The sequence below is a fragment of the Myotis davidii genome, unplaced genomic scaffold, assembly GCF_000327345.1.
Source record: "Myotis davidii unplaced genomic scaffold, ASM32734v1 scaffold200, whole genome shotgun sequence".
NCBI lineage: Eukaryota > Metazoa > Chordata > Mammalia > Chiroptera > Vespertilionidae > Myotis > Myotis davidii.
The window spans coordinates 713,769-737,488 of record NW_006293700.1 but is presented as its reverse complement, the minus strand read 5'-3'; the positions used below and the strand labels follow the sequence as shown (position 1 = coordinate 737,488).

At 42.7% G+C, this 23,720-nt stretch overlaps 1 protein-coding gene across 5 annotated transcripts in view; it reads right to left on the bottom strand.

Moving 5' to 3' along the window:
* SULF1 (sulfatase 1) overlaps positions 1–23,720 on the bottom strand; it is a 146,664-nt gene that overhangs the window by 55,081 nt on the left and 67,863 nt on the right. For 4 of the 5 annotated variants that reach the window (XM_015566246.1, XM_006767312.2, XM_015566249.1 and 1 more), the window contains exons 3-6: positions 21,519–21,591; positions 20,960–21,189; positions 10,322–10,561; positions 1,136–1,287 (exon numbers count right to left, since the gene is read on the bottom strand). In XM_015566246.1, the coding sequence (XP_015421732.1) occupies positions 1,136–1,287; positions 10,322–10,561; positions 20,960–21,131 (564 nt within the window). In that variant the 5' untranslated portion in view covers positions 21,132–21,189; positions 21,519–21,591. Of the gene's footprint in view, positions 1–1,135; positions 1,288–10,321; positions 10,562–20,959; positions 21,190–21,518; positions 21,592–23,720 lie in introns of those variants that run through there. The other variant, XM_015566248.1, reaches the window with a different exon arrangement.

The following is a 23,720-nucleotide window of genomic DNA, read 5'->3' as shown; positions in this document are numbered from 1 at the left end:
AGGTTAATCGCTTGAACAAGGAGCGTGAAAAGCATCCCCACAGATAAAAAATGATGGCGGTGGCAATCAGTGGGAGTTGTAGGATGCGGCTCGGATCTGCCTCCGAGGTCCCTACCAGCTAGCTCTCAACTTTGACGAGTCTGGAAACTTATTAGGGATGTTTGTGACTTCATTTGCACTCGTTTTCTGAAGGGTATGCAAGAGGAGACTTACACCTTAACTCCCACCAAGTTCCTTGTGCTTAAACCAGGGCAAGCATCAAGGCAGCCATGTGCCCAAATTAAATCAAGTTCCCTCCTCATGTCCACCAGCGGCTCTTTGGTAGTGATCTGTGCTACACAGAGTGGATCCAAGGCTTCTTTTTAGGTCAATGAGGAAGAGGTGGGGACGGCCAGAAGGGAAGAGGCTCTTTTAGGCTCATGGGCAGGCTACATTCAAAGATATGTTCCCCCTTCATTCCTGTGATCTGAAAATTGTCATATGTACATTGGCAGTCACAGAACCCTGGGGAATTTTAAAGTCTCATCTAGGATCCATTTGTCAGGGGACCGTGGGGCATGCCAATTCCAGTTTCTACGAACTGATTGGGAAATCCTAGGATTGACAGTGTTAGAGACCCTCGCGGACTCGAGCTGCCCTGGGCAGGTGTCCTGGTCTCATAGCTAAGGTTGGTCAGACAGGAGTCCAAGGGAGGAGTGTGGGTCCCCAACCTCTGATTATTCCACTTGTTTGCTCTTATTTTTACAGTAAATCTGAAGACAAAATTGACTTTCATCTCAGTGAACAGCAAACAGTGCAAGATGAACATTTGATTATGTGGACAAGTCCTCCGGGTGTGGGAGGGAAACCAAAAATTATCACAAGACGGAGTGGAGGCATCTGTGATTGTCCTGATGATCCTTTCATCAAAGGCTGATTGCCTTGTGTTCTAATGAGGGGACAAAATCACTACATAAAGTCAGTGTTCCTTGAGAGTCTTTTCTTGCCCGGAGTTTAAAATTACCTTAAAATTTCTCATTCTAACATTCTGAGAACATAGCAAGCCAATCTTGCGGCTAGGTTAATTTGCTGAAAATGGCTGTTCTCCATTATGCACAAAGTAAATGGATGCCGTGTAAAAGTGCCTGAAAATTACCTTTGCATAATCAAATCCGTGCTTTTCTTTGATGCCGTTGCGACAAACAGTGTAATTATAGAAACGAGAATTCTTGATTAATCCAAGCCATTCTCGCCACCCAGGAGGGATGTAGCTGCCATTATATTCATTGAGGTATTTTCCAAAAAAGGCTGCAGTGGGGGGAAAGAAAGGGATTATGTTCTCATGTGAAATGATTAATCATAAATAAATGTATAAAGGCAAAAATATGAAACGATGGCTTGAAAAAGAGATGGTAGAAGAAAAGTTAATCCAGGTAACAGTGGATGTCAAAATAACATTAGTATAATACCCCAATCCTTTGGCAAAGTGACATACATACACACATTTTCCTTTTGAGTAAATAAAAGTAGCCCCCAAGTACATGGATTATAATTCAGTAAAACCTCATAATGATCATGGTACTCTGGGTGCAGCTCTTCTTGTGGTTTTACTGGGATACCAGCAGAACGTACCCCTTTGTTCAGTTGAAGTAACAATCAGAGAAGCAGCCGTACTACCCCTGGGCACACACATATTGGAGAGGTGAAAGTTCAGTCCTTGTATTAAATTACGTTTTTTTAACTTACTGTTGGAGGGTTGTGAATTATAGAAACACTACTGAAAAGCGTGTCCTTCTTTTTACATATCCAGAGAGTACAAATCTTCTAAACCGAAGGTCTGAGGTACACTTTGGTTTTATAGGATGTGGTCAGGGTTTTCATATGTCATGTATTTGGTGTCATCTGTGTTTACATTATGTGCATTTTACAAATGTGAGTGTCTATCTCTTCAAAACAAAAATAAAAAATTCTGCCAGCATAGAGATGCTACATAGATGACTAATTTTCATAGAATGATAGGTAGTACGATTAAAGTACTTGCACCATGAATTCTCCGTTCTCATGGAGAAGGCCACTGGAAGGACTGCACATGTAACTTCCACATGTCACATCCATGAAAGGCCACTGCCACCCAGCTTACTGGTCCTTCAGAGAAGCAAGCCATGAACATGTTCCTCTGCCAAAGATGATGGTTGGAGGGGGCTAGGTAGGTTGGGGTTTCAGGAACTAAATGGGTTCGATCTTGAAGCCAGACACCCTTTTTAATGATCAGAAGTGTATCGTTGGCATACTTTTGAGAGAAAGAGGGTGCCACTTGTAACTATTTTAATCCCATCAGGAAAACAGGTGTAAATAAGCACTATTCATAGTAAACCTAAGAGTTTGATTACCTGACTAGACACATTCACAGCCTTCCCCTCAAGTATGAAGGACTAGAGAACATTTTATTTTCTATATGAACTAGAGGCCTGGTGCACGAATTCGTGCATGGGTGGGGCCCAGCTGGCCCACCCCGATCTGGGCCAATCAGGGGCCGGGCTGGCCAAGGAGAGGGGCTGTGGGCGGTTGGTGGGCTGGCCCCACCCCCTGGTTGAAGGGACAATTTGCATATTAGCCTTTTATTATATAGGATACATGGGAATACATATGTGTGTAGTGAAGTGTATGTGTACACACACACTTATATCTACACATACATATACACATGCATGCATGTTTTAATTTCTCTGATCTTTAAAAGGCCTCCCTCTTTAATTTAGGGAGAGAGCATGTCCTCTGCCTTCTAGGTCAAAGCCATTTCCTGGCTTCATTAGGCAGGTTTTACAATGAAAACAGGTGGTTCCCGGATGACTGGCTTGGGATGAAAACAGACTCTAGAATCCAGGCACTTCCCTGGTATTGTCTTAAAGCACATATTTCTCCATCATCACCTTATCCACTGTACGTCATTTCCGTGTCTTTAAGGGATAGCTATTTACCTTGCTCTCATCTTTGATCTGCAACTACCTGTAGTTTATCTCCATCTGAATGTTTTACTTGCCCTTTAACGCAGTCATCCAAATGGAATTAGTCATTTTCCCTTCCAAATTTACTTCTCCGCTACCCTTTAATTCTCTGAGTGGTGTAATCGCCCTGCTGGGTAACATGCTTGGCAGCCCAGAGCCTTCCCTGACTGCACCTGCCCCTCGCCCGGCAGTCGCCACCGCCTGTAGGTTCCACCTGGGCGATGGCTCTCGAAGCTTGCCTCCTCCTCTGATTACGTGATCCCCCCACAGATGCCCAGTCTCCTGTCCAGCTCTTCTAGCCAGGCTCCAGGGTCTTCCCACTCTCAGTACCGCCTTCCTGTAGACCAGCTTTGGTCACAGCACCCTATTCTCAGTCTAGATGAACCCTTGTCACCTGCAGGATCCAGTTTATTTGATGGAGTGCTATCCTCAGCCTTCCTTGGGTCTGCACAAAATCACTCTCTCTCTAAGTCCACCTGCTCTTCTTGGCTCATGTCCCTCTCTGCAGCTCTAGTTTGCATCTCTCTACCTCTCCTGTGCCACTGTCTTCATCTCCCTTCCTCTGTCAAGGCCAGAGCACTGCCATTTCACTCCTGGTCTTGGCCCCAATCCCGTAGCCATTTGTGTCTGTGGCTCTAACGACATCCTCTCTTTCTTCCTAGTGGTAGTCAAGTTCATATGTGAGCCTAACCCTTCTTAGACTGTAAGGTTTTTGAGGACAAGCATTACCTTGGCCTCATCTCTGTACCCCGTCTCCATCCTTGCCCATAGTATAGGGGCTCCATAAGTTTTGTTTCTTGAACTGGGGTTTATGGATCCTCATGCGTTTTGGGGATTCCACAGGTTCCAGACTTGTTACATTTTGTGTTTTCACTTGGATTATAATTTTAACACTGATTTGGTCTAAATATTTTCATACAATAGAGCTCCAGAGTTGCTGAAGTTGATGTTTCTCTGACTGATTTTTTTTTTAAGAGTTGACTTCAGTCTGAGAACAAGGCAATGTCTACTTATTGGTAGAGTGAATGTTTAGCTGTTGAATCTGTGAGTGAGTGAATGGATCAAGCTGTCCCTTAGCCAAACGCCCACAGGCCGAGGAGTCTGCCAGGGCCGCGGAGCAGCTCCTGGGGTAAGACAAAGTGTCAGAGGCTCTCACGTCAGGTCTGACTCAGGATTTCCTCCCAGCTGACCGTGTAGTAGGAATTCTCCTAATGACGGGTTCTTGTCTTCAGAGACTAACCACCTTTTCCCACAGAACCACAAGAGGAGTGCCCTTTTCCGACGGGAGCAACCTGACTTGGAGTCACAGGCAGCCGACCAGCACCGCAGCCCAACAACGTCACTCCAGAAGGGGGCTGTTTCCAGAATCTTCCACTAAATAACCTCAGGCCCAGCTCTTTCCTCTGGCCTGCGCCTCATCCCTGGAGGTTTATTCCATTCTCCTCTCCTTTGGTTTTCAAAGAAGTAAGAGAGCGTAATGGTTTGGGATACAAGCCCTGGAGCCAGCCTGTTTGGGTCCCCATCCTGGCTTGCTATTTGCTTCGCCATGTGCCTACCGGCAAGTTACTTAACTCTACCTCTGATTCCCTTTCCTAAAACCGTGAAGATAATAATAACAGCGGTAGCATTCTGGCCAGGATTAAATGAGTTAACGCAAATATCAAGTGCTCAACACAGTGCCCAGCACATAACAAGAGCTTTTTAAGTGCTGCTACTGCTGCTACTGTTATTAGCATCACTATCATCTCTATCCTTTCGACTCTGTGTTCTGATTGTAAATAATTGACCATTCTGTGGTGCAAGGAACTCTCATCCCAGATTTCTGCACTTGTGTGTTTGAAAACATTTCCTGAGAGGTTTTCAATATTTTCTTTTCCGATCTGATTGATTTTGTGGCAACACATGCTCTCCCATTTGGCTCCTTTTCCCCTGCTCGATTCTTTATAGAAGTGTTCCTGTTCCTCTCAGTTTTATTTTTTGTTTTTTCCTCCCAGGGCAGCCATGCCAGGCCCTTCCTTCAATTGTTTCCCTCGAAAGACTATTTTGTACTGTTTTCTACCCATTGCCATGGCCATTCGCTGCCCTTTCATCCTCTTCCTATAAACTATTTCTACAAGTCCCTTTACTGTGCTTGTCATTCACGTCAGAACTCCCTCCAGGTTTTCGGTGGCTCTGTGTTAATGGAGTGCAAAGAATGTACTCAGTTTTCCAGATGTGCCCTCGCCCATCACACTTGTTCCAAGAAAGACCGGGACCTCATGCTGCACAAAGCGTGTTGGCAGCATCGAGTGACTCTGGCCTTTTCTGTTGCCTCCTGACGTTGAGACTCATGTGTAATCACCCCTGGCAACACTCTGCAATTGATTATCTGGCCTTCTAATGATCTCCCTCCAGATGTATTAAATCTCTTCCTCTCTCCCTGAGGTGAATTTCATTTGCTTGCCCATATTGCCATTATAGTATGTGGAGTTTGAAGTTTTTCTCCCCTTTGGTGCTGGCGTTCAACTTCACTTTCTGCTGTGCTATCTGAATATATCACCAACAGGCCACCGGCCCGCCCTTCCGTGCCATTGTCTCTGGGAGGCCACTGAACACGTCCCTTCACAGCTGTTTAAGAAGGTGGTGGTGGTGGTGCCAGGAGAAAGATCACAAAGACTTGTTATAATTATTTTTTACTTTAGGCCATGCTACTCTGTCCAGGACTATTTGTGCCATAATACAGAGGAAAGTTTCCTTGAGCTATTTAAAGCAAGGGTATTTAATTTTATTATTATTACTATTGCTGTTGTTATTAATCCTCACCCAAGGATATTTTTTCTATTGGTTTTTAGAGAGAGTAAAAGGGAAGGAGGTCCCAGCTGGTTTGGCTCAGTGCATAGAGCATCGGCCTGCGGACTGAAGGGTTTGATTCCTGGTCAAGGGCACATGCCTGGGTTGCAGGCTCGATCCCCAGTGGGGGGCATGCAGGAGGCAACTGATCCATGATTCTCTCTCATCATGGTTGTTTCTATATCTCTTGCCCTTCTCCCTTCCTCTCCGAAATCAATAAAAATATATATTTTTAAAAAAAAGGGAAGGAGGAAGGGGAAGAGAGAGAGAAACAGAGAAAAATAATCAATAAAAATATATATTTTTTAAAAAAGGGAAGGAGGAAGCGGGAGAGAGAGAGAAACAGAGAAAAAAGGTGTGAGAGAGACACATCGATTGGCTGCTTCCCACACACACATCCCAACTGGAGCTGGGGATTGAACCTGGAACCAAGGTACATGCCCAGAATTGAACCTGTGACCCTTTGATGTGCAGGCCAACGCTCTAACCACTGAGTTACACCGGCCAAGGCAAAGGTATTTATTTTAAATCAGCAATAGTAACTACACAAAAGATTTCTGATGCTGTGGAAAAGTTAAATCTTATTCAATATAAAAAATGATATGCTAACTAAGACTTTTTACTCTATGAAACTGATAGATTTGGGTCACAGGACTTCACGGGTTGTAAGTAGTAATACACATCATTTTAAACAAAGTAAAAATTATGATTTCCTCTTATGTCAACCCATCTGGTTTCCCCAATTAGATTGTAAGTCTAATGAAGACAGGGATCTTATTTTATATTTCTTCTCAGCCCATTGTCTAGTGAAGTTCTAAGAATGCTCAATAAATAGCATACTGTGGAATGCTAGGTCTTCTGTTATGTACTCATAAAAAGAATATTAGTTTGTCTTACTTTAAGTGAACTCTATCTTTATAAAATCCTATATTAGAGAATAAATATACCTGCCATAAGTAACATAAATAAATTTTATAATATAAAAGACATGAAACTAGAAAACTTGACTAATTTGTATAAATTGTTTCGTTACAAAAGAATATTCTACAAAAAGTTGGACTGCAGATCTCTGTTAAGTATTGCCCTTTATACTTCAGTGATATGTAGAATTAGCAAAACTAAAATTTAATTCACATGTGATTTCAGGTATCATTTGTTTTGATTATAATTTGAACACTACAATTTTTAAGTGAATCAATATAATAACTGCAGTGGCCATTATAAAATGACAGTATAATTTTGGACAGGAAAGAAAACTTAGGAATCCTTCTAGTCCAATCTCTTCATTTTATCGGTTGGAAAACTGGCCTCTCTACAAGTTCTCAAAAACAAATGAAAGGCCAAATGAGCTAGGACGTGTCTCCAGGTGGCCTCAGTCTTTGTTCGGTGTTTTTGCTAACACTTGATGCTACCTCTGAAACCTGGCTTATCCCCTTGACCTTAAAACTAGGCCAGGTTTCACATGCATGTCTATCCCCTCACAAGAAATGCAAGCTAAAAAAATTTTGAGCATAGAGTCAGGCAGGACATTCATTTTTATGATCGATAACCCAATGTCATTCCCAGTTCACTTGTCAGAACATAAAATGCAACAGACATGTTACTGTATTTTCCCTTTCTTGAACATTTAAGCGGTTGTGGACTCATATTTTCCATGAGTAAGTTTAGAAAAATTTAGACTATAGCCAGTCCAAAAATATGCCTCAGTTCTGAAAAAGAAAAATCATGTCATACAACAGTAAATATAATATTGGATCAATTCGATTCATTTAAATCCATGTATTCTGGATTCTTCCCAAAATAAACCTCTTAGTAATTTGTCTTCTCTGAGCTGTTCTTCATAAATCTAATTGCTGCTTGGTGCTTTTCTCTCGATGGATATTTATGTCTAATACATATTTCAGTTTCCTTCATTATTTTTCTTCGGTTCTCAGCTAAATGTTCCAAATAATATATTCATTATTAAGACAACAATAAAATCTTTATATGCTGGCTCTTTTCCGACTAGTCTAGTGGCTCATGAATAATTATGCTGGTTTAATACCTACTCACCAGTTCTCTTAATTTCCTAAGGTGCCTGTCATCTTGATATGCTTATGTGTTTATTTTCAAATGTGTCACTGTCCCTGATTAGATCAATAATTATTGTCACAAAGACATCTTTGCTTCCTAATTGTCTCAGACACTTCAATATGCTCCCATCAAAGATAAATTTAAACTATGTAGATCCTATCACTGCCATTTTAGTCTTCCATTTATAATTTTTCTGATTTACTAATGGGCACATCAATATTTGTTTTCCACACTAAGTATCTGGATGCGTCCTTGTTACCCTTGAAAAAATGCCTTAAATTTTGCAGGATGACTCACTATAAATTCCACTATTACCTAAGTGTCTGGACCCCCAGGGAGAAGGCTGGCTTCAGAACCTGTCTTAGTTTCCAAGAACATATCTCCTCTCCCTGAAAGAAGCAGGCCTGCTGGGCTGAACAAAAGGTCAGACGCTTGTCATGGGCAAAGCCTTATGATGTGCAATTTCATCCTGGACCGAACCCATGAGTTAGAGTCGCACACTGGAGAGAGCCCCGAGGACCAAGGCCCTGACGCCTGGTCTTCCCATTAGAACATCGAATGTATCACTTCAGTGAGTCAACTTAATCTTGTGGGTCTAAGGGAATTGAATGAAATTATCTCTGAGTTTCATTCAAGATCTTGCAACCCATTTTAGGGTAGATACAACAGAGCATGATTGAAACAAGTACATGTACAATATTGTCAACTACAGTCACATTGCTGTATACCATGCCTCCAGAACTTATCTTGTTTTCCCCCTTTCTTGGTTTAGTCCTGAAACAAATTAGCAAACCCTCATTGGCTGCCCTCAGCCCTGCAGGATGCTCTGACTCACCCTGCATTTCTACTTATCACAGACATTGTCCATATTGCTCTGGATATGGTGAGAGTCCCAACCCTCCAAGCTGTATGTACTCTGCTGGGAAAAAATTATAGGGAGCCTGGGAGTTAAAAGGAGCCTGATCTCATACAATGCTTTCCAGGAACAAGACAAAATTGGGTGGTTCAAATCAGGAACCATTAAGCATCAGGGGACCATTGCTGATTTTGCTTCTGAGCTGGTCACACAATTTTTGAAATCCCCACTTCAGTTATAAAACAGAGCCAAGTACATTTGCTGTCTACAAAACCCTACAGGGATGCTTGATGCATTTGCAAATTGCTTCAGAGCTCTTGGATGAAAGGTGTTATAAATTTAAATCACTTATGTGAGAAACAGAATAAGGGCCTCGGAGTAACCTAGTTTCTTTCCTCAGCACAAGCAAACGCCCCTGAGATTCCTGGGAGGAGCTTCCTCTGTGAGCGGCTATCTTGAAATGTCTGCGAATGGCAATGCTGTCATATTCACAATGAATAGTTTCATCCACAAATAAAAAGTATTAAGTGTCCACGGGGTGCTCTGCAGAGGAGCCAATGGCCACATGTTTTCTGAGATCAGTGGGAAAGATTAATTTCACTTTTTGAAGAGATTTAACAGAAAACATTTATCTGAAACCCTTTACTTTTAAATCTTTGGGATAGAGAATTTGTAAAATCATTTCCACTAAGCTTTAATGTTAGGTGGTTCTGAAAAACCTATTTTGCATGGTAGCCCCTCTAGAATCATTCTTACTTCCTTTCATGAAGAAATGCTGAAAGCATCTAAATGTTGGAAGAATAAAGGCTTGCGTGAGGGTGGGGGCGGGCCGCCTTACTAGAAAAAGCCTTGCTCCTTTCTTAGAAAGACTGGCATGATGCTTATGACCTCTCTTGAAAGCAGTCCCCAATTTTCAAAAGACCAACTAACCCAAACCTTCCTCTTGCCCTATGTAGGTTAAACAATGAGAGCAGGTATAGCAATTGCCTTCCTTTCTTGGAATGTGGAGGTGAACATCCGAGACCTAAAAATGACCACAACTTAAGCTAAAGAAACTCCAAATCTTACTAAATTATGAATGAATAAATAAATGCATCAATAAGGTACACCTCATTGATTTATTCATTCAATGATTTATTCATTCACTAAATGATTGCGATCATCTACTGTGTGCCAGACCCTGAGGAACAATCAACAGAAATTTACCAACATCTGAAACAAGCCTCACGCTGTGCCATGATGCCCTGAGATTCGGGAGGTCGAGATAAGCAGGCAAATGGGAAAAAAAAATCATCTATGGTAGCTTCTCCTGGGAAATTCCAATTGCTGGCTGACGAGTACAACATTTTCAGAACATGTCCACTGAGAATCATCCTGTCTTCTCTCTAAGGGGCCCCTATTTGGTATATCCTTCAGAGTGAAAAAGTGAGGGAAGGGAAGGATATGATACAGAAGAGAACAGCCTAAATACTTCCATTTAGGAACTTATTGGATCTTCATGTATTTCACCCGGCACTGCATTTGCCTGTGTCTAAGACGTTTTATCAGAGGGTCACGGGTCAGAAGGTTCACCCTTTACCTGTTCTGTAGCCAGTGTTGTTGAGATACACAGCAAAAGTCCGAGGTTCATGCATCGCCTGCCACGAGGGTGAAGAGCAGTTCTCGTTGTTGGTGTAGACATTGTGGTTGTGCACATACTTCCCAGTGAGCATGGAGGACCGGGAGGGGCAGCACATGGGCGTGGTCACAAAGGCGTTGGTGAAAGTGGCCCCCCCATGTTCCATAATCTTTCTCGTTTTGTTCATGACTTGCAGGGACCCTGAAAGGCACAATTCCAGTGTTGTTTAGCCATTTTTGTCTTGTCACTCAGTGACTCTGTTCCCTTGATTTATTCATTTCCTTCCCTTGGCTTGAAGAAGTCTATAATTTCACCAGCTCTCATTTCCAGAACAAAATTAAAACATTTGAGATGCTACTATGTCAAGTATTTTGCAGAATAATAAACACACTTCAGCTTCTCTCCTCCTTAATCACAAGGGGGAAAATGCAGGCTAATCTGATAATTAAAGCTGGAATTCCAGATACGGAGCAGATTCAAAGGCCAGTCGCCCTTTGAAGAGCCCAGAGAACGGTAGTCTCTTACATAACATCAAACCCTCCCCCCCCACCACCACACATGCACAGAGCTAGTGACATTGCAGCGATACCTACAGATAGTGCCTTAATCTATGAAAAAAAGAGGAAAACATTTTTCCTACTAAGTAAAAGTCCCTCCAAAATGCCTGCATTTAATTAAGAAAACAACAAAAAAAGAGATGAATGTAACTTGGTATCCTCTAGCAAACTCCCCAAATGCCTGCCCAGTGTTCCTCTGAGGATAGCACTACCAGTTTATATTTTCACCTGTTTGCATGTAATTTCAAAAGACAGGTTGTTTGCTTGTAAGAGAGCCATGATTCTAGTGCACTCAAGAGTACTTGCATGGTAGAAAAATATTCCGCTTTCACGGTCAAAGATGCAATTGTAACCTAAGATTGCTGAGGAAGAAAAAAAAATCTATTTCGATTACTCTATCCAGCCAAACACTGCAGCTGAAACCCATCCAAATACTGCAGAGAAAAGCACAGGCCAGAATTCAATAGTCTTTTCAGGACTTGTCAAGAAATGCACTACAGAGCGCCACAGCCAAGCCCACTGCATTTGCATCCTGGAGCCTTACATTTCCAACAGGTCCCACTTCTTCCAGAGAAAGGGAGAAAGTCTGTGTAGTTTTCCAGCAAGGAAGGAAATCGTAATGCAAACCAGGCGAGCATTCACAGCAGAAGAGAAGCGTGCCACCGTCCAAAAAGCCACAGTTCGCCTGATTTTTTTCACATACCAGCTTTTACCATTAGGCAAACAGGAGGGGGGTTTCTAATTGGGTCTCATTAGAGCTCCCTAAACTATGCTTCACTTAGGGGATCCTAACTGCTTCTTCCCCTCTGGGTGTCTTCGGGGGGTGGAGGAGGACCCCACAACCTTCCTGTAATCAGTGAATAACATGTCATGAGCACCCATTTTATGCTGGGCATTTTATCAGCCTTGCACTCTGGGCTGGGCCCCAAGTGAGGCATGAACAAAGGAAATGGAAAATTCTCCGCTGCCTCTGGTCTTCAGTAGTAAATGATCTAAAAGAAAACCTACATTACAAAAATCCTTGGGTTAATTGCAAAGCAACGTACACATCAGAATGGAGGTACAGCAGTTAGCGGTACATCTGAGGTTAGAGGAGACCTAGAGAGACCGTTCAATAAGGGTTCTGAAACGAGAAATGAGGACAAACAGAGGGAGGGAGAAAAACATGCGATAGGTGAAGTGGATTGTTGGGAGAATGGGGAGGATGCTAGGAAGTGGAGTGATGAGTACACCACAGTGGTTTCCTGGAATTGAAAAAAACATGGAGAAGTCTCTTGAAATGTGGGAGCCAGAGTGAGCAAAGAGCTGGAGACTGGGTAGAGATATTTGGATTGGGTAGAATGGACAAAAGAAAGGCAGAGTAGGTTCTTTGCCAAAGGCATGGTAAGAAAAGTCTTTGAGGGGTGTTGCTGTGGCAATGGGAGCACAGGCAGAGGAAGGAATAGGCTGGTCCATCAAGGGTACAGCCAAGAGGTCACTGAAGCCATCAGGCCACAAGGTGATAAGAACCTGAACTGGATTGTGTTGCTAAAATAGAACGACTCTATGAAGCAGATCCAAAGACTCCATAATGCATCAGAAGGGCATAAGTTAACTAACACCTCAAAGATTTCAGCATGAAGAAAAAGACTGAAAAGATAATTGTTTCACTGGTGGCCAAAAAATAAGTAAAAGGAAATATGCCCTATGGATCAAAGAAGTTCATTTTAAAAAAGGTGTATTTTGTACTTGTGTTGGTTGATCCTACAGAGGGAAGCATCCTGGAGATGAGTAGATGACTAGGAACATGGCGTGGGAGAGAGTGAGAGGTACATGCTGAAGTCTCTCAGTCCCCTCTCTTCTTCAGACATCCTCAGTACTTACTCATTGTAATATCCTGAATTCTGGGAAAATTTTCATTTCCTAATAATCTCTTTATTTCAAAGAATGAGCTCTCAGAGTTTTCTTTATGAGACTAGCTGGATTCAAATTAAAAAAAAAATGCAGCCGGAAACCATCTTTCAAGGTCCCAAATAACAAAGCTACAATCTCTAGTTTATAGATGCATTTGGAGTAAAAATATAGGATGGTAGGTGGAAATTGGATCTAAGTTCAAATAATATGAAAATAGGCTAAAACTTAGCCCAATGGAAATCTTTGGAATTGCCCCAGCCAGGACTCGCCTCATTCTAAGTATCCTTAACAATTCCCGCCAATGCTCTCTTCCAACTAGTCCCATGTCAAAGCGATCCATGAAGAGATTTGGTCGCCACCATCACTGTGACCACCACAGCTCCATCACTGGGGCTCCTGAAAGGGGCACCTAGTTTGAAGCTTCTTAGTAAAGAGAAAATTCTGAGACATCCTTCTCCAAATTTAAACATCATCCGGAGAACACATTAAATCACAGAATTCTGGGCTCACCCAAAGAAACAGACATAGTAGCACCAGGGAAGGGCCTGAGAACTTGCATTTCTAACAAGCTCCGTGGAGACCACACTTGGAGAAGTATTCTAGGTTGGACACAGAATTAGGGAAGCCTAGAGCTGGAAGTGACTTTAGTGGTTGCCTTGTTTTAAGTGATCTAAGTGGCTTAGACCATGTTCAAGGCTGTCAGATGTTGTGTACACAGAAAAAGAAAACTGATTTTATACTTCCGCTCAGGTTCTCCTCTAAGAGCTCCACATACATCAGCTCATTTAATCCTGACAACAACCCTTCGTAGTAGTGGTGCTGTTTTTATTATTCCCAATTTATGGATGTTAAAACTGAGATGTAAAGGCTTAAATAACATACATGGGGCCACACAGAGCGCAGATGCAAATACAGGCAGCCTGCTCCAGAGGCCATCTCTTCAGCTCATGAGACTGAGCACGGACTGTGACACTGATGTTTTCAAGACAGAGAAAGAGAAATGATGTCTGCTTGTGGTCAAGATATGCCTCCCTTTCTGTAGTCTCATATTCTGCTCCAGCTGGCCTTTAAGGGGAGATACTGACAGACACTAATGCTTGCCTCTTGCCCTCCCAAGGGTTGAAGGCATCTTAGTAGCTTAGGCCCAAGAGAAGGGTGAGTGGGCTGAAGATGGGTCTGTCTTTAGTAGCTGACAGCCATAATGGTGTCAAGCTCAGCTTCTGATCTCAACCAGGATTCCCTGGTTAGACTCAGAGGATGGAGTGCAGGAATCATACCTCTTCTCTCTGTAAAGCAAGCTAGCAGGCACCAGCGAGGTAAGCACAAAGCATCTTTGTTTACGGCTATGCAATGATTAATATTGGTCAATAACACTGCCTTGCACTGCATCTATTGCCATGTGACTGTGCCATTGATTTTTCATTGGGAAGCTCTATAAAGAAGTTTCCTGTAATAGAACTCATAATTATGCATTTACATCTATTGAGAGGAGTGGGTGGGACAATGTCCTGTCCTATGGTAGGAAGGGCAACAATGTCCTTTGTTTTAAGATGAAGCTCCTCACCTCTCTGGGTTTCAGGCCTTTGGTGCCTAAAATGCAAACCATGCTGGTTCACAGTTATCAGAACAATTATTTCACAGAAATGATATGAAACTTAAGATGGAAGACTCATGACAATATTCCCACAGCAGGGCTTAGGAGGATAAGAATAAGAAGAGAAGGAGACTTGAACTTGTGGGACAACATCTGATTTTGCCACAGATTGGCTTGAGAATGTCATTTACTCTCCTTTCATTTGTGCTTTTCATCTGTAAAATGGAGCTAATAACGGTTCCCCTGCCTAGTTTACAGCATTGATGGGGAGACAATGGCACAGGGCCACAATTTCACTTGGTGCTCATCTCAACCCCACGTTTAGTTTTCTCATGCCTTTCCCATCTCCCTCTCTGTAATCTACATCTCAATTCCAAAAGCTGGGTTAAGAGTAGAGAGGTTACCCCAGGCTGAATGTATCCCTGAAAATTCGTATGTTAAAACCTAAGACACCAAGTGATGATAGCAGGAGTAAGACCTTTGGAAGGTGATTAGGTCATGAAGGTAGAGTCCTCATGAATGGGATTAGTGCTCTTATACAAAAGACTGCAGAGAGCTCCCTTGAGCTCTCTTCTGCCAAGTAAGGACACAGTGAAAAGACAGACATTGATGAACAGGAAATGGGTCATCACCAGACATGGACTCTGCTGGTGCTTTGACCTTGGACTTCCCAGTGTCCAGACTATTTATAAGTCATTAAACCCCCCAGTCTATAAAGGGTTATAACAGCCCAAAGAGATGATGATTGAGGTCAACTACTTTTTCTATTTTTTAAGACTTAAAGTGTTAATGCTGGCTTATAGTTAAAAATATCAGTTAATCCCCCCTGCCACACAAACTGCCCTTCCCTCTTAAGCTAAAAGCCTGACTTTATTATCATTTACAGTTCTCCTGTGAAGTGGGAGCCTGACAGGGATGCAATGAAGGGACTGAAATTAGGTCCAGCAGCTGGCATAGGGGCACTGCTGACTGGGCTGGCTTGAGGACAGGGAAGGTCCCAGCCACAGCTGAGCCTCAGGACTGCCAAGAAAAGCTGTCCCAGTGCCAGAGTTCCAGGTTGGAACTGGGGAAGCCTGCTCCTGCTATCATGGGGTGGGGAGGCTATGACAGCATTCGTCGTGGACCAGAATGCTGCTCGGACAGCGGTGACTGGGAGGGGAGAAGCGGCACCCTGTGAGAATCCTATGGGTCCACCAGGTTAGCAAGCTTGGTGGAGTTACAAATCCAGCCTCCAAGACAAGTCTGTTGGATGGACTAAGTGATAGGATTTTGGGGCTAGATGGAACCACAGTCAGGAATTTAAATTATTCTACACTCTGCCTACTTATCCCCAAATCATCTGTGTGAATAGGTCATAGAGAAAATATCCCACTAATCTGAATGACTTTACCAAAATCACTTTGAAAGCGTGAATCACTATTCACATGGTAAAGTTTACAGCAAAGCTTTACCTTTCCTGATTCAACTATCGTAGCATTTGATTTTTCAATATTTTATACTGTCAAACATTAAATTTTTCATCCAGCCTACTTATCATGACCAGGAAATCTCACAAAACCTGAAATTCAATAATGACCATTGTCATCACCATCCCTTACAGAAATCCCAGGCATGTGGGATTCATGCACACCTGGCTTCCTAGGGAGACACTTCCCCGTGTGGATCGTAATGGTTCATGTTTGATGAGTGACAACGACAAGCACACACAGCTCTTATTAATTGTCCAGGGTTGTTTCTTGATGTCATTGTTTTATGATGAAGAAAGGCTAGTGCTTTAAGTGTATAAATGGTCAGTATCGAATACATCACTGTTAGTTCCTCATCCATTATGGAACCTTAAACAGTGACATTTCTCATATTAAAAATGGTTTTACTTGTCTATTGAATATTTTAGTCCTGAAAGTATAAGAAAAAATAACATGATAAAACAGCAGAGTGTCTTCTATCCCAACTATGGAATGGTAGAAAAAAACCAGATACTTCAGCTAAAACCAGAGGAAGGAAATCAAATTTGGGGAAGAAGGGACCAAGAAGCAGATAAGGGGGCAGGATGGGAGAGGTCAATGGTGGGAAAAGGGGACATAGGTAATACTTTCAACAATAAAGATTAAAAAAATAAAGAAATAAGATAAAATAAATAAATAAATAAATAAATCTATCCAAAATGTTTCCAGTCACTAGGATTCATCATTTCCCCCAAAGAACAAAAGGCCATTAACACTGGAAAGACTGAAATTTAGTATATACCTATTTTGCCCAAAAGCAGTCAAAATGACTTCCTTGGGCAATCTAGTGTTAAAAGTGGAGACTAGTTTCTTAAGGGGATGGAACTTAAATGTCTACAGAGCTAAACAGAGAAGGTAGGCAAGTGAAGCCAGCCAGGTATAGGAAAAATCACAAGGCCTTTGTCTTTTCATATTCGATAGAAATGTGGGTGTACAGAACTCTTCCCTGACCAGAAGGGAAAGCACAGGATGGGCGTGATGATAAATGGCAGCTGCTCCTTGGTCTAAGTGTTGGGAGCAATGGAGAGCTGGGACCGGGATGACCTGGGGGGGACATGCACACTTAATGGGGTCGGCTTCAACTTCCCTTCAAGCATTTAACAGAAGGCTGCCTCATGGGAATGCCAGCCCTTATTCTTCTGGATTTAAAAAAAGTAGAAATCTGGATTTTTTTAAAAAAACATAAAATTACCTGATTTTTAAAATGTTGCTTTGATCTGAAAAAGTATGCTGGTCAAGTAAAACATATTGCTGAGCTAGCTCTGCACTTTTTTGATCTCTACTTTAAAGAAACAAGGTATTTCCATGTATTCATGGTTTCTTGATTCCACTATGACAGTGATGGCGAACCTGACATGAGTGTCAGAGGTGACACACGAACTCATTTTTTTGGTTGATTTTTCTTTGTTAAATGGCATTTAAATATATAAAGTAAATATCAAAAATACAAATCTTTGTTTTACTATGGTTGCAAATATCAAAAAATTTCTATACGTGACATGGCACCAGAGTTAAATTAGGGTTTTTCAAAATGCTGACACGCCGAGCTCAAAAGGCTCGCCATGACTGCACTATGATCTAAGAGGAGCATTGGTGAGGTCAGCATTACTAAGATGTTAGCATCAGCCCAATTAAGACTATAAGGAATGCCACAGTGATTCAGATCAATGGGCCAATCAGTTCAAGATTTTGTTTCTCAGAGTGGCTCCCAGGAAGCATCTGGGAAAGATTTAACTCTCATCTCTTTGACTCAAGTCCTCAAAAATGAGGGTAGTTCCACAAGCATTTCTGATTTTCTTGTTTTTGATTCATAAAACATCTCAAGTGCGGAGATGGTATAAACAACACATCTCCTAGTTTTACCAAAGCTTAATATCATAGTCACTTCAAATATATTTTTTAAATTTAAAAGTAAAACGTGGACCCTGTCAATGCTCTTGGTTACCACTCCTTCCCTAGAGGTACCATCATCCCAAACTTCATGTTGATCATGTCCATGAATGTTTCCCTAGCTTTAAAAAGTGTTAATCTGCCCTAGCTGGTTTGGCTCAGTGAATAGAGCATTGGCCTGAGGACTGAAGGGTCCCAGGTTCAATTCCAGTCAAGGGCACATGCCGGGTGTGGGCTCGATCCCCAGTAGCGGGTGTGCGGGAGGCAGCCAATCAATGATTCTCTCTCATCATTGATGTTTCTATCTCTCCCTCTGCCTTCCTCTCTGAAATCAATAAAAATATATAAAAAATAAAATAAAGTGTTAATCTTCTATCTAGTAGCTTAGTCTAAAAACCTGAACTATTTATAGGTATAGGCACAACCTGAACAACCTCTTAAGTTCTAGAAAAAAAAAATCCAGAAGTAAGACCACTGACCTTATTTAATATTTCCACATAATTACGTTTTCTCCTGGAATAAAGATTTTTGTTTTTCCCACCCATCTTGAGTGAGATGACAAAAAAAATGTAATAATGAGAACAAATATTCTTTGGATAAAGATAAAGCATTACCCACATGCAAGGTTCTAGCACTTTATTAATGAATTCCTTATATGTCTTACTCCCTTCATAAAGTACTATTTTATTCTATTTGTTCTCAGACTGAATTGAGGGAGTGGCCCCCCATTCTTCCTGAATAAGAGTTTTCCTGGCCAGCCTGAGTTCATAAACTTTGACTAAAACCCTTCTCAGCCTTTGTCTTTCCAGACAAAGAGGTGGAATTGTTTTATGTCCCCCCAAATGAAAAGTATTCTATTGCAATTTTCCAAATTGCTTTTTAAGCCTTTTCTAAGTCTGTTTATATTTCTGGAGGCACAGTAGCCAAGATTGCCTACAGTATTACAGGTGCAAAATGTTTTGCTTAGGTGAAGATTTATTCAAGCATTTGAACATCATTACATGTAAGTAAACAAAAAACAAAACAAAACCCATCCATATCAAAACACAATGAGAGACCACCTCACACCCATTAGGATGGCTACTTTCAAATACCAAATGTTGGTGCAGATGTGGAGAAATGGATACCCTTGCATACTGTTGGTGGGATTGTAGAATGGTGTGGTTGTTGTGAAAAATATTATGGTGGTTCCCCAAAACATTAAAATAGAATTATCAAATTGTCCATCAATTCCACTTCTGGGTATATACCCCAAAATATTGAAAGCAGGGTCTCAAAGAGATGTGTTGTTTATACTGTCTCTGCACTTGAGATGTTTTATAAGCCTGTATTCATTTCTGGGAATGATCTTGGCTTTTTCAGACCTTTCTGGATCTACTTCAAGTTTATTTCGCACCCACTGTATTTCCAGCACAGTCTCAGCATCAGGATTGCAACACAAACCAGCACACCTCTGCCCTCTAGCTGCCCTCAGTCAAGTGGAAGAGTGGGTATGGACGCACATGGGGGATGAAGGGCCACACTGGCAGCACGTCCATGGTGGTGCAAAGGTAAGTTCCGTGGACCCTGCTGGAGGGGAGGATGGTTCTGGTGAGGAAAGGTCCCTCCAGGGCAAGGCATTTGAACTGAGTCATAAAGAACAGATAGGGCTTCTCCAGGTGCAGAAAGGGGGAAAAGACAGTGGGGACCAGATGTGCAAAGGCATGAAACACAGGTGAGGGAGATGAAACCACAGGATTCCTTCAGGGAAGTGTCAGTTGTCTCCACGAAGCACAGAGCAAAGTGGGGGAAAGGAAAGTAGCCTCACAGACACAGGCAGGAGCCAGATGGCCCAGAGCTCATTTGCTTTCGGAGAAGAGAGAAAAAAGCTGGGAGGGGAGGTCTGTAGATCTTGGCTATCGCAAAAAGGATGGAGTTGAGAGATGTTAAGGAAGGCGCATTCAAATGTGTTTACATCATTTTACTTGCTCTGCAAGTGATTAAAACCTGAAACCGCCAGCCACGTACATCCTAAAGTCATACCTGCAAGATGTTTCATGTTGGCATCGTGCCTGAAATCTATACTCTCGTTTAAAAAGTGAAGTGAGACAGAGCAGACCCGGTGGCTCATTACCCTGCTGGCTGCTAGCGCATGCTTCTTGTTTTTTGGAGTTAACTTTGATGGAATTCCATGGCTTGGTTTCCAATTGGAAATCAAAGTTCTCTTCCCTGGAGATCAAGTTCCCGCATGGAGGGTTTTCTCCTCGAGAACACTAGGTCAGAGGAGCTCTGTCATGAAGGAGGTACCCTGCTAGCGCCACGTCTAGAAGATACCAGCCATGTTAAGTTGGGCGTGCTGGACAGAGAAGCCTAGCTGGAGGAATTTGGGTCCAGGAGTGGAAATGAGAGGTGCTGACAACTCGTCAGGTCGGTTTTTTTTATCTGTCCTGGGTCACCTGAAAGAACTTGACCCTCGGCATACAGACAAGACCACGGGGCTGGGCCAATAGGGAAGGTGGGAAGAAACCCGATCAGCTAAGGCAGAAGCTAACTAAGCTGGTACCCCCGGATTTGGGCAGGCTCTCTAAGTGCCCTAGAGTTAACCCAGCTGAGCTAAGTCTTCAAAAAGGCATCACCTCTTAGGTGGTAGTAGTGAACTACTACCAGAAAGTATGTAAAATACTGTAAATTTCAATTTCCTAACAATTATTACAAGCTGTGAATAAATCATTCACTCTAATACTAATAAACCATTGAAAGTTCCTCAAAGATCTATCTAGGTTCATATATATCGCATAGAATTCCAGTCAGAATGTCATACTCTTTGAAACAACTTTGCCCAAATATTTAAAAAAAAAAATTGACCAAGAGTTCCCAAGGTCCACCATCAAATCCTTGACTTCTATAATATTTAATCCAGGCTTCCTCCCTTCCTCCACCCTCCTGTTCTCTGAAGCCCCTCAGACTGTTACAAAAGTCTAAGACCAGAAAAGTCATGTTGAAACACAAACCGAATGCCTTATCCTCAATACAAGTTCATTTTTATAATCTAGGTCATTGGTTACGAAGGTATAATGAAGTGCCAACCCCCCAAATGTTCACTGACGGTTAGTGATCGTGAGGAAGGTCAGCGAACCATTTGAGCAAATGAGACGAACAAGCGAAAAATCGGGGGTCTCACCCAGCTCCACATCCTGGTCGTCGGTGAGCACAAGGATAATGTTGGGCCGGATGTTCTTCCGCTCCTGCGGTATCCGTCTTCGGAACCTCGGGGACCTGACCGTGGATCCGAGGCTCCCCAGCAGCTCTGCGCCCAGCACAGCCAGAACCAGAGCCCAGCAGAAGCGCTTCATTCTGTGTGGTCCGCTGTCGCAAGCGGCACAGCGTCCCAGCCTCCTGGCTTCTGCAGGACTGAGCAGTCAGAGAGAAAGCGAGAGGGAGAGACTGAAATGAAATCCAAACCCCAAACACAGTTGCAGAAAAAGGGCTTCAGCTAAGTGAGACCTGGCACATTCGCTGGCAGGGAGCAGGCTGCACAGGAGTCAGAAGCCGCAAACCCTCGCAGGCAGGCGCTGGGTCCTTTTTTTTTTTTTTTTTTTTTTTTTTAAAGCACTTGATTATTTTGCAAATTCACTTTCGTCCTTTAGTCTCATTCCAACTTTTCCTATTTCAGTTCATTGCCAAGATATCACTTCCAACACAGGGCTCGAATGCAAACGCTTTCTGACAAGGGCTAATACCTTGACTTAGGTATCCTGGTGGAAAAATCAATGTCTCTACTCAGAGGTGTTCAGAACATCTGTAGATGGGGTCCTGCAACATAGGAGAGAAAAATACAAAGAAAACACCGGTCAAGGATTTTGAAACAGGTTTTTGATTTGAATTAGTCTCTTAACACAACATAATGTGTGCTATATATTCATATATTCTATCATCTATCTATCTATCTATCTCATCTGCAAGCCAAAGGGAGAAACAGAATTAAATAACATTAACAACTGCTAACAAATGACTTAAACATCTTCATTCCGATAATCAGCTCTATAAATGGCACTAAGAATATCATCCCCACTCACACCCTAATTGCACTTTAAACATCCCCCCAAAACTAGTGACGGGTCAGGAAGAGCCAGCGGTGCCTGTGAAACCACAGTGCATCTGCACAGCTCATCCAGGGGGGTGTTTGGGGGAGGGGGGCGTCTGGCACAAGAGGTTGTGTTGGAGGAGCGTTAACTCACCTGCATAGTAAGATATTGCGAACTTATCAAGTAGAATGCAATGCAAAGCTGTCATTTGTCATCTGCATTATGTCACTCACTACCCGGGAGAGTTCTTTTTTGCTGACAAAGACTTCACAGAAAGGAGGGCAAATGTTCCCAGCCTCTGAAAACCTCCTCACTGTCCTCCATCAATCACCAGGGGGAGAGGCGCTTCCTCCGAGCAAGGCTGGTCCCTCCGTCCAGCCCGCGTCCTCAGCGCGCTGGCGCCTAAGGGGACAGAGCCCTCCTTTGACTGTCAGCACCAGCCTCGCTATTATCAAGCCCCGGTGCAGCGCCGCCAGCACAGAGGTTGCGTTTTGCTGCCGCAGATCTAAACCTGCAAAGCAAAATGATTGATGGGCTCCGAGGCTGGGGGTTAGAGGCTACTCTCCCACGTTAATAAATAAATAAAATCCAGAGGGAGCACTGCAACATCTTGGCCAGCCTGTCCAGGAGGGGGGAGTTTGAAAGGGCTGGAAATGCTCCTCTTGCTTTGGAACACACACTTGCCACAAGCTTTTCTTGTGGACTTCTGAAAGATGGCAAAGGGCTCATTAAAAAAAACAAAAAAATCTGTCCCTTGGATGTCATGAGGCAACATCTGTACGGGAGTTCAGGCTGCCCTAACATCAACTAGGAGGCAGCCCCCTTCACCCATGCCTCTGTCCCCACACACCTGAGGGTCTGTATTTTGATCTGCAACAATAAACTGGCATCAAATAAATAAATATAATGAGCTAAGTGTGAGGATAGTGTAGCAGGAGGGAAGGGCCTCCATCGCTCACTTCCACGCCTTAAATTCTGGAGGTTGGCGAAGGCCATGGAAGAAAGACACTGTATTGTGTACCCCAGCCACGCACAGCATTTTGTTTACATAAACACCCCCCCATTATTTTAAACTTTATGAGCTGTTTTGTAAACATTTCTAATGCTTTTCACTCTGCAGCCTATAATTAGAGAGAGAGAGAGAGAGAGAGAGAGAGAGAGAGAGAGAGAATGCAACTCGACAAGAAATAAGCTTTTAAACAAAAATCTAGTGTCTGCAGCAAGGCAGTCCTGACTCCATGATCTGCCAAGCAACCAGCAAGCTCCCTCTGATGGCCCCTGTGGCTCTGAGAGTCCATGTGGAAGGGTTTTTTGGTAACAGCCCAGGGTTATTTCCATCATTGCTGGGCATGCTGAACACTGGAAGCCACAATTGTTCTGAACCGACTCTTTGGTTTCTGTGCATTTGTTTTAAATCATGAGAAAGCTGATATGAGCACAAAGGGACAGGAAAATGAAAGAAATACGGTGTCAAACAATGTCTTTCTCCCAAAGAGCGTGCACCAGGCTCTGTTAAATACAGAAATTTCTTAGAGGGTTGGTCCTTTAAGCAGCCAAACTTTGCCCACTTCTCAGACCGAGCAAGGGTGTGTGAAGAGAGCAAGCAGGGCTTTCTTGCATCTTCTATCTTAGAAACCAACCTCTGCTGACGGCAGTGACTGAAGGACAGTCAGACTCACGGTGTGGGGTTTAGTCAGCCACACACGTAATTGAAAATTCCGACAATTAAGATGCTGATAACATTCCCTGGAACCCAATCAACATGACTATTCTTCTCCTTATCTTATTTACTTTACTTCTTCCTTTAGGAAAAAAGGAAATTAGTATTAATGGTCCCTTATATAAACTACATTGAAA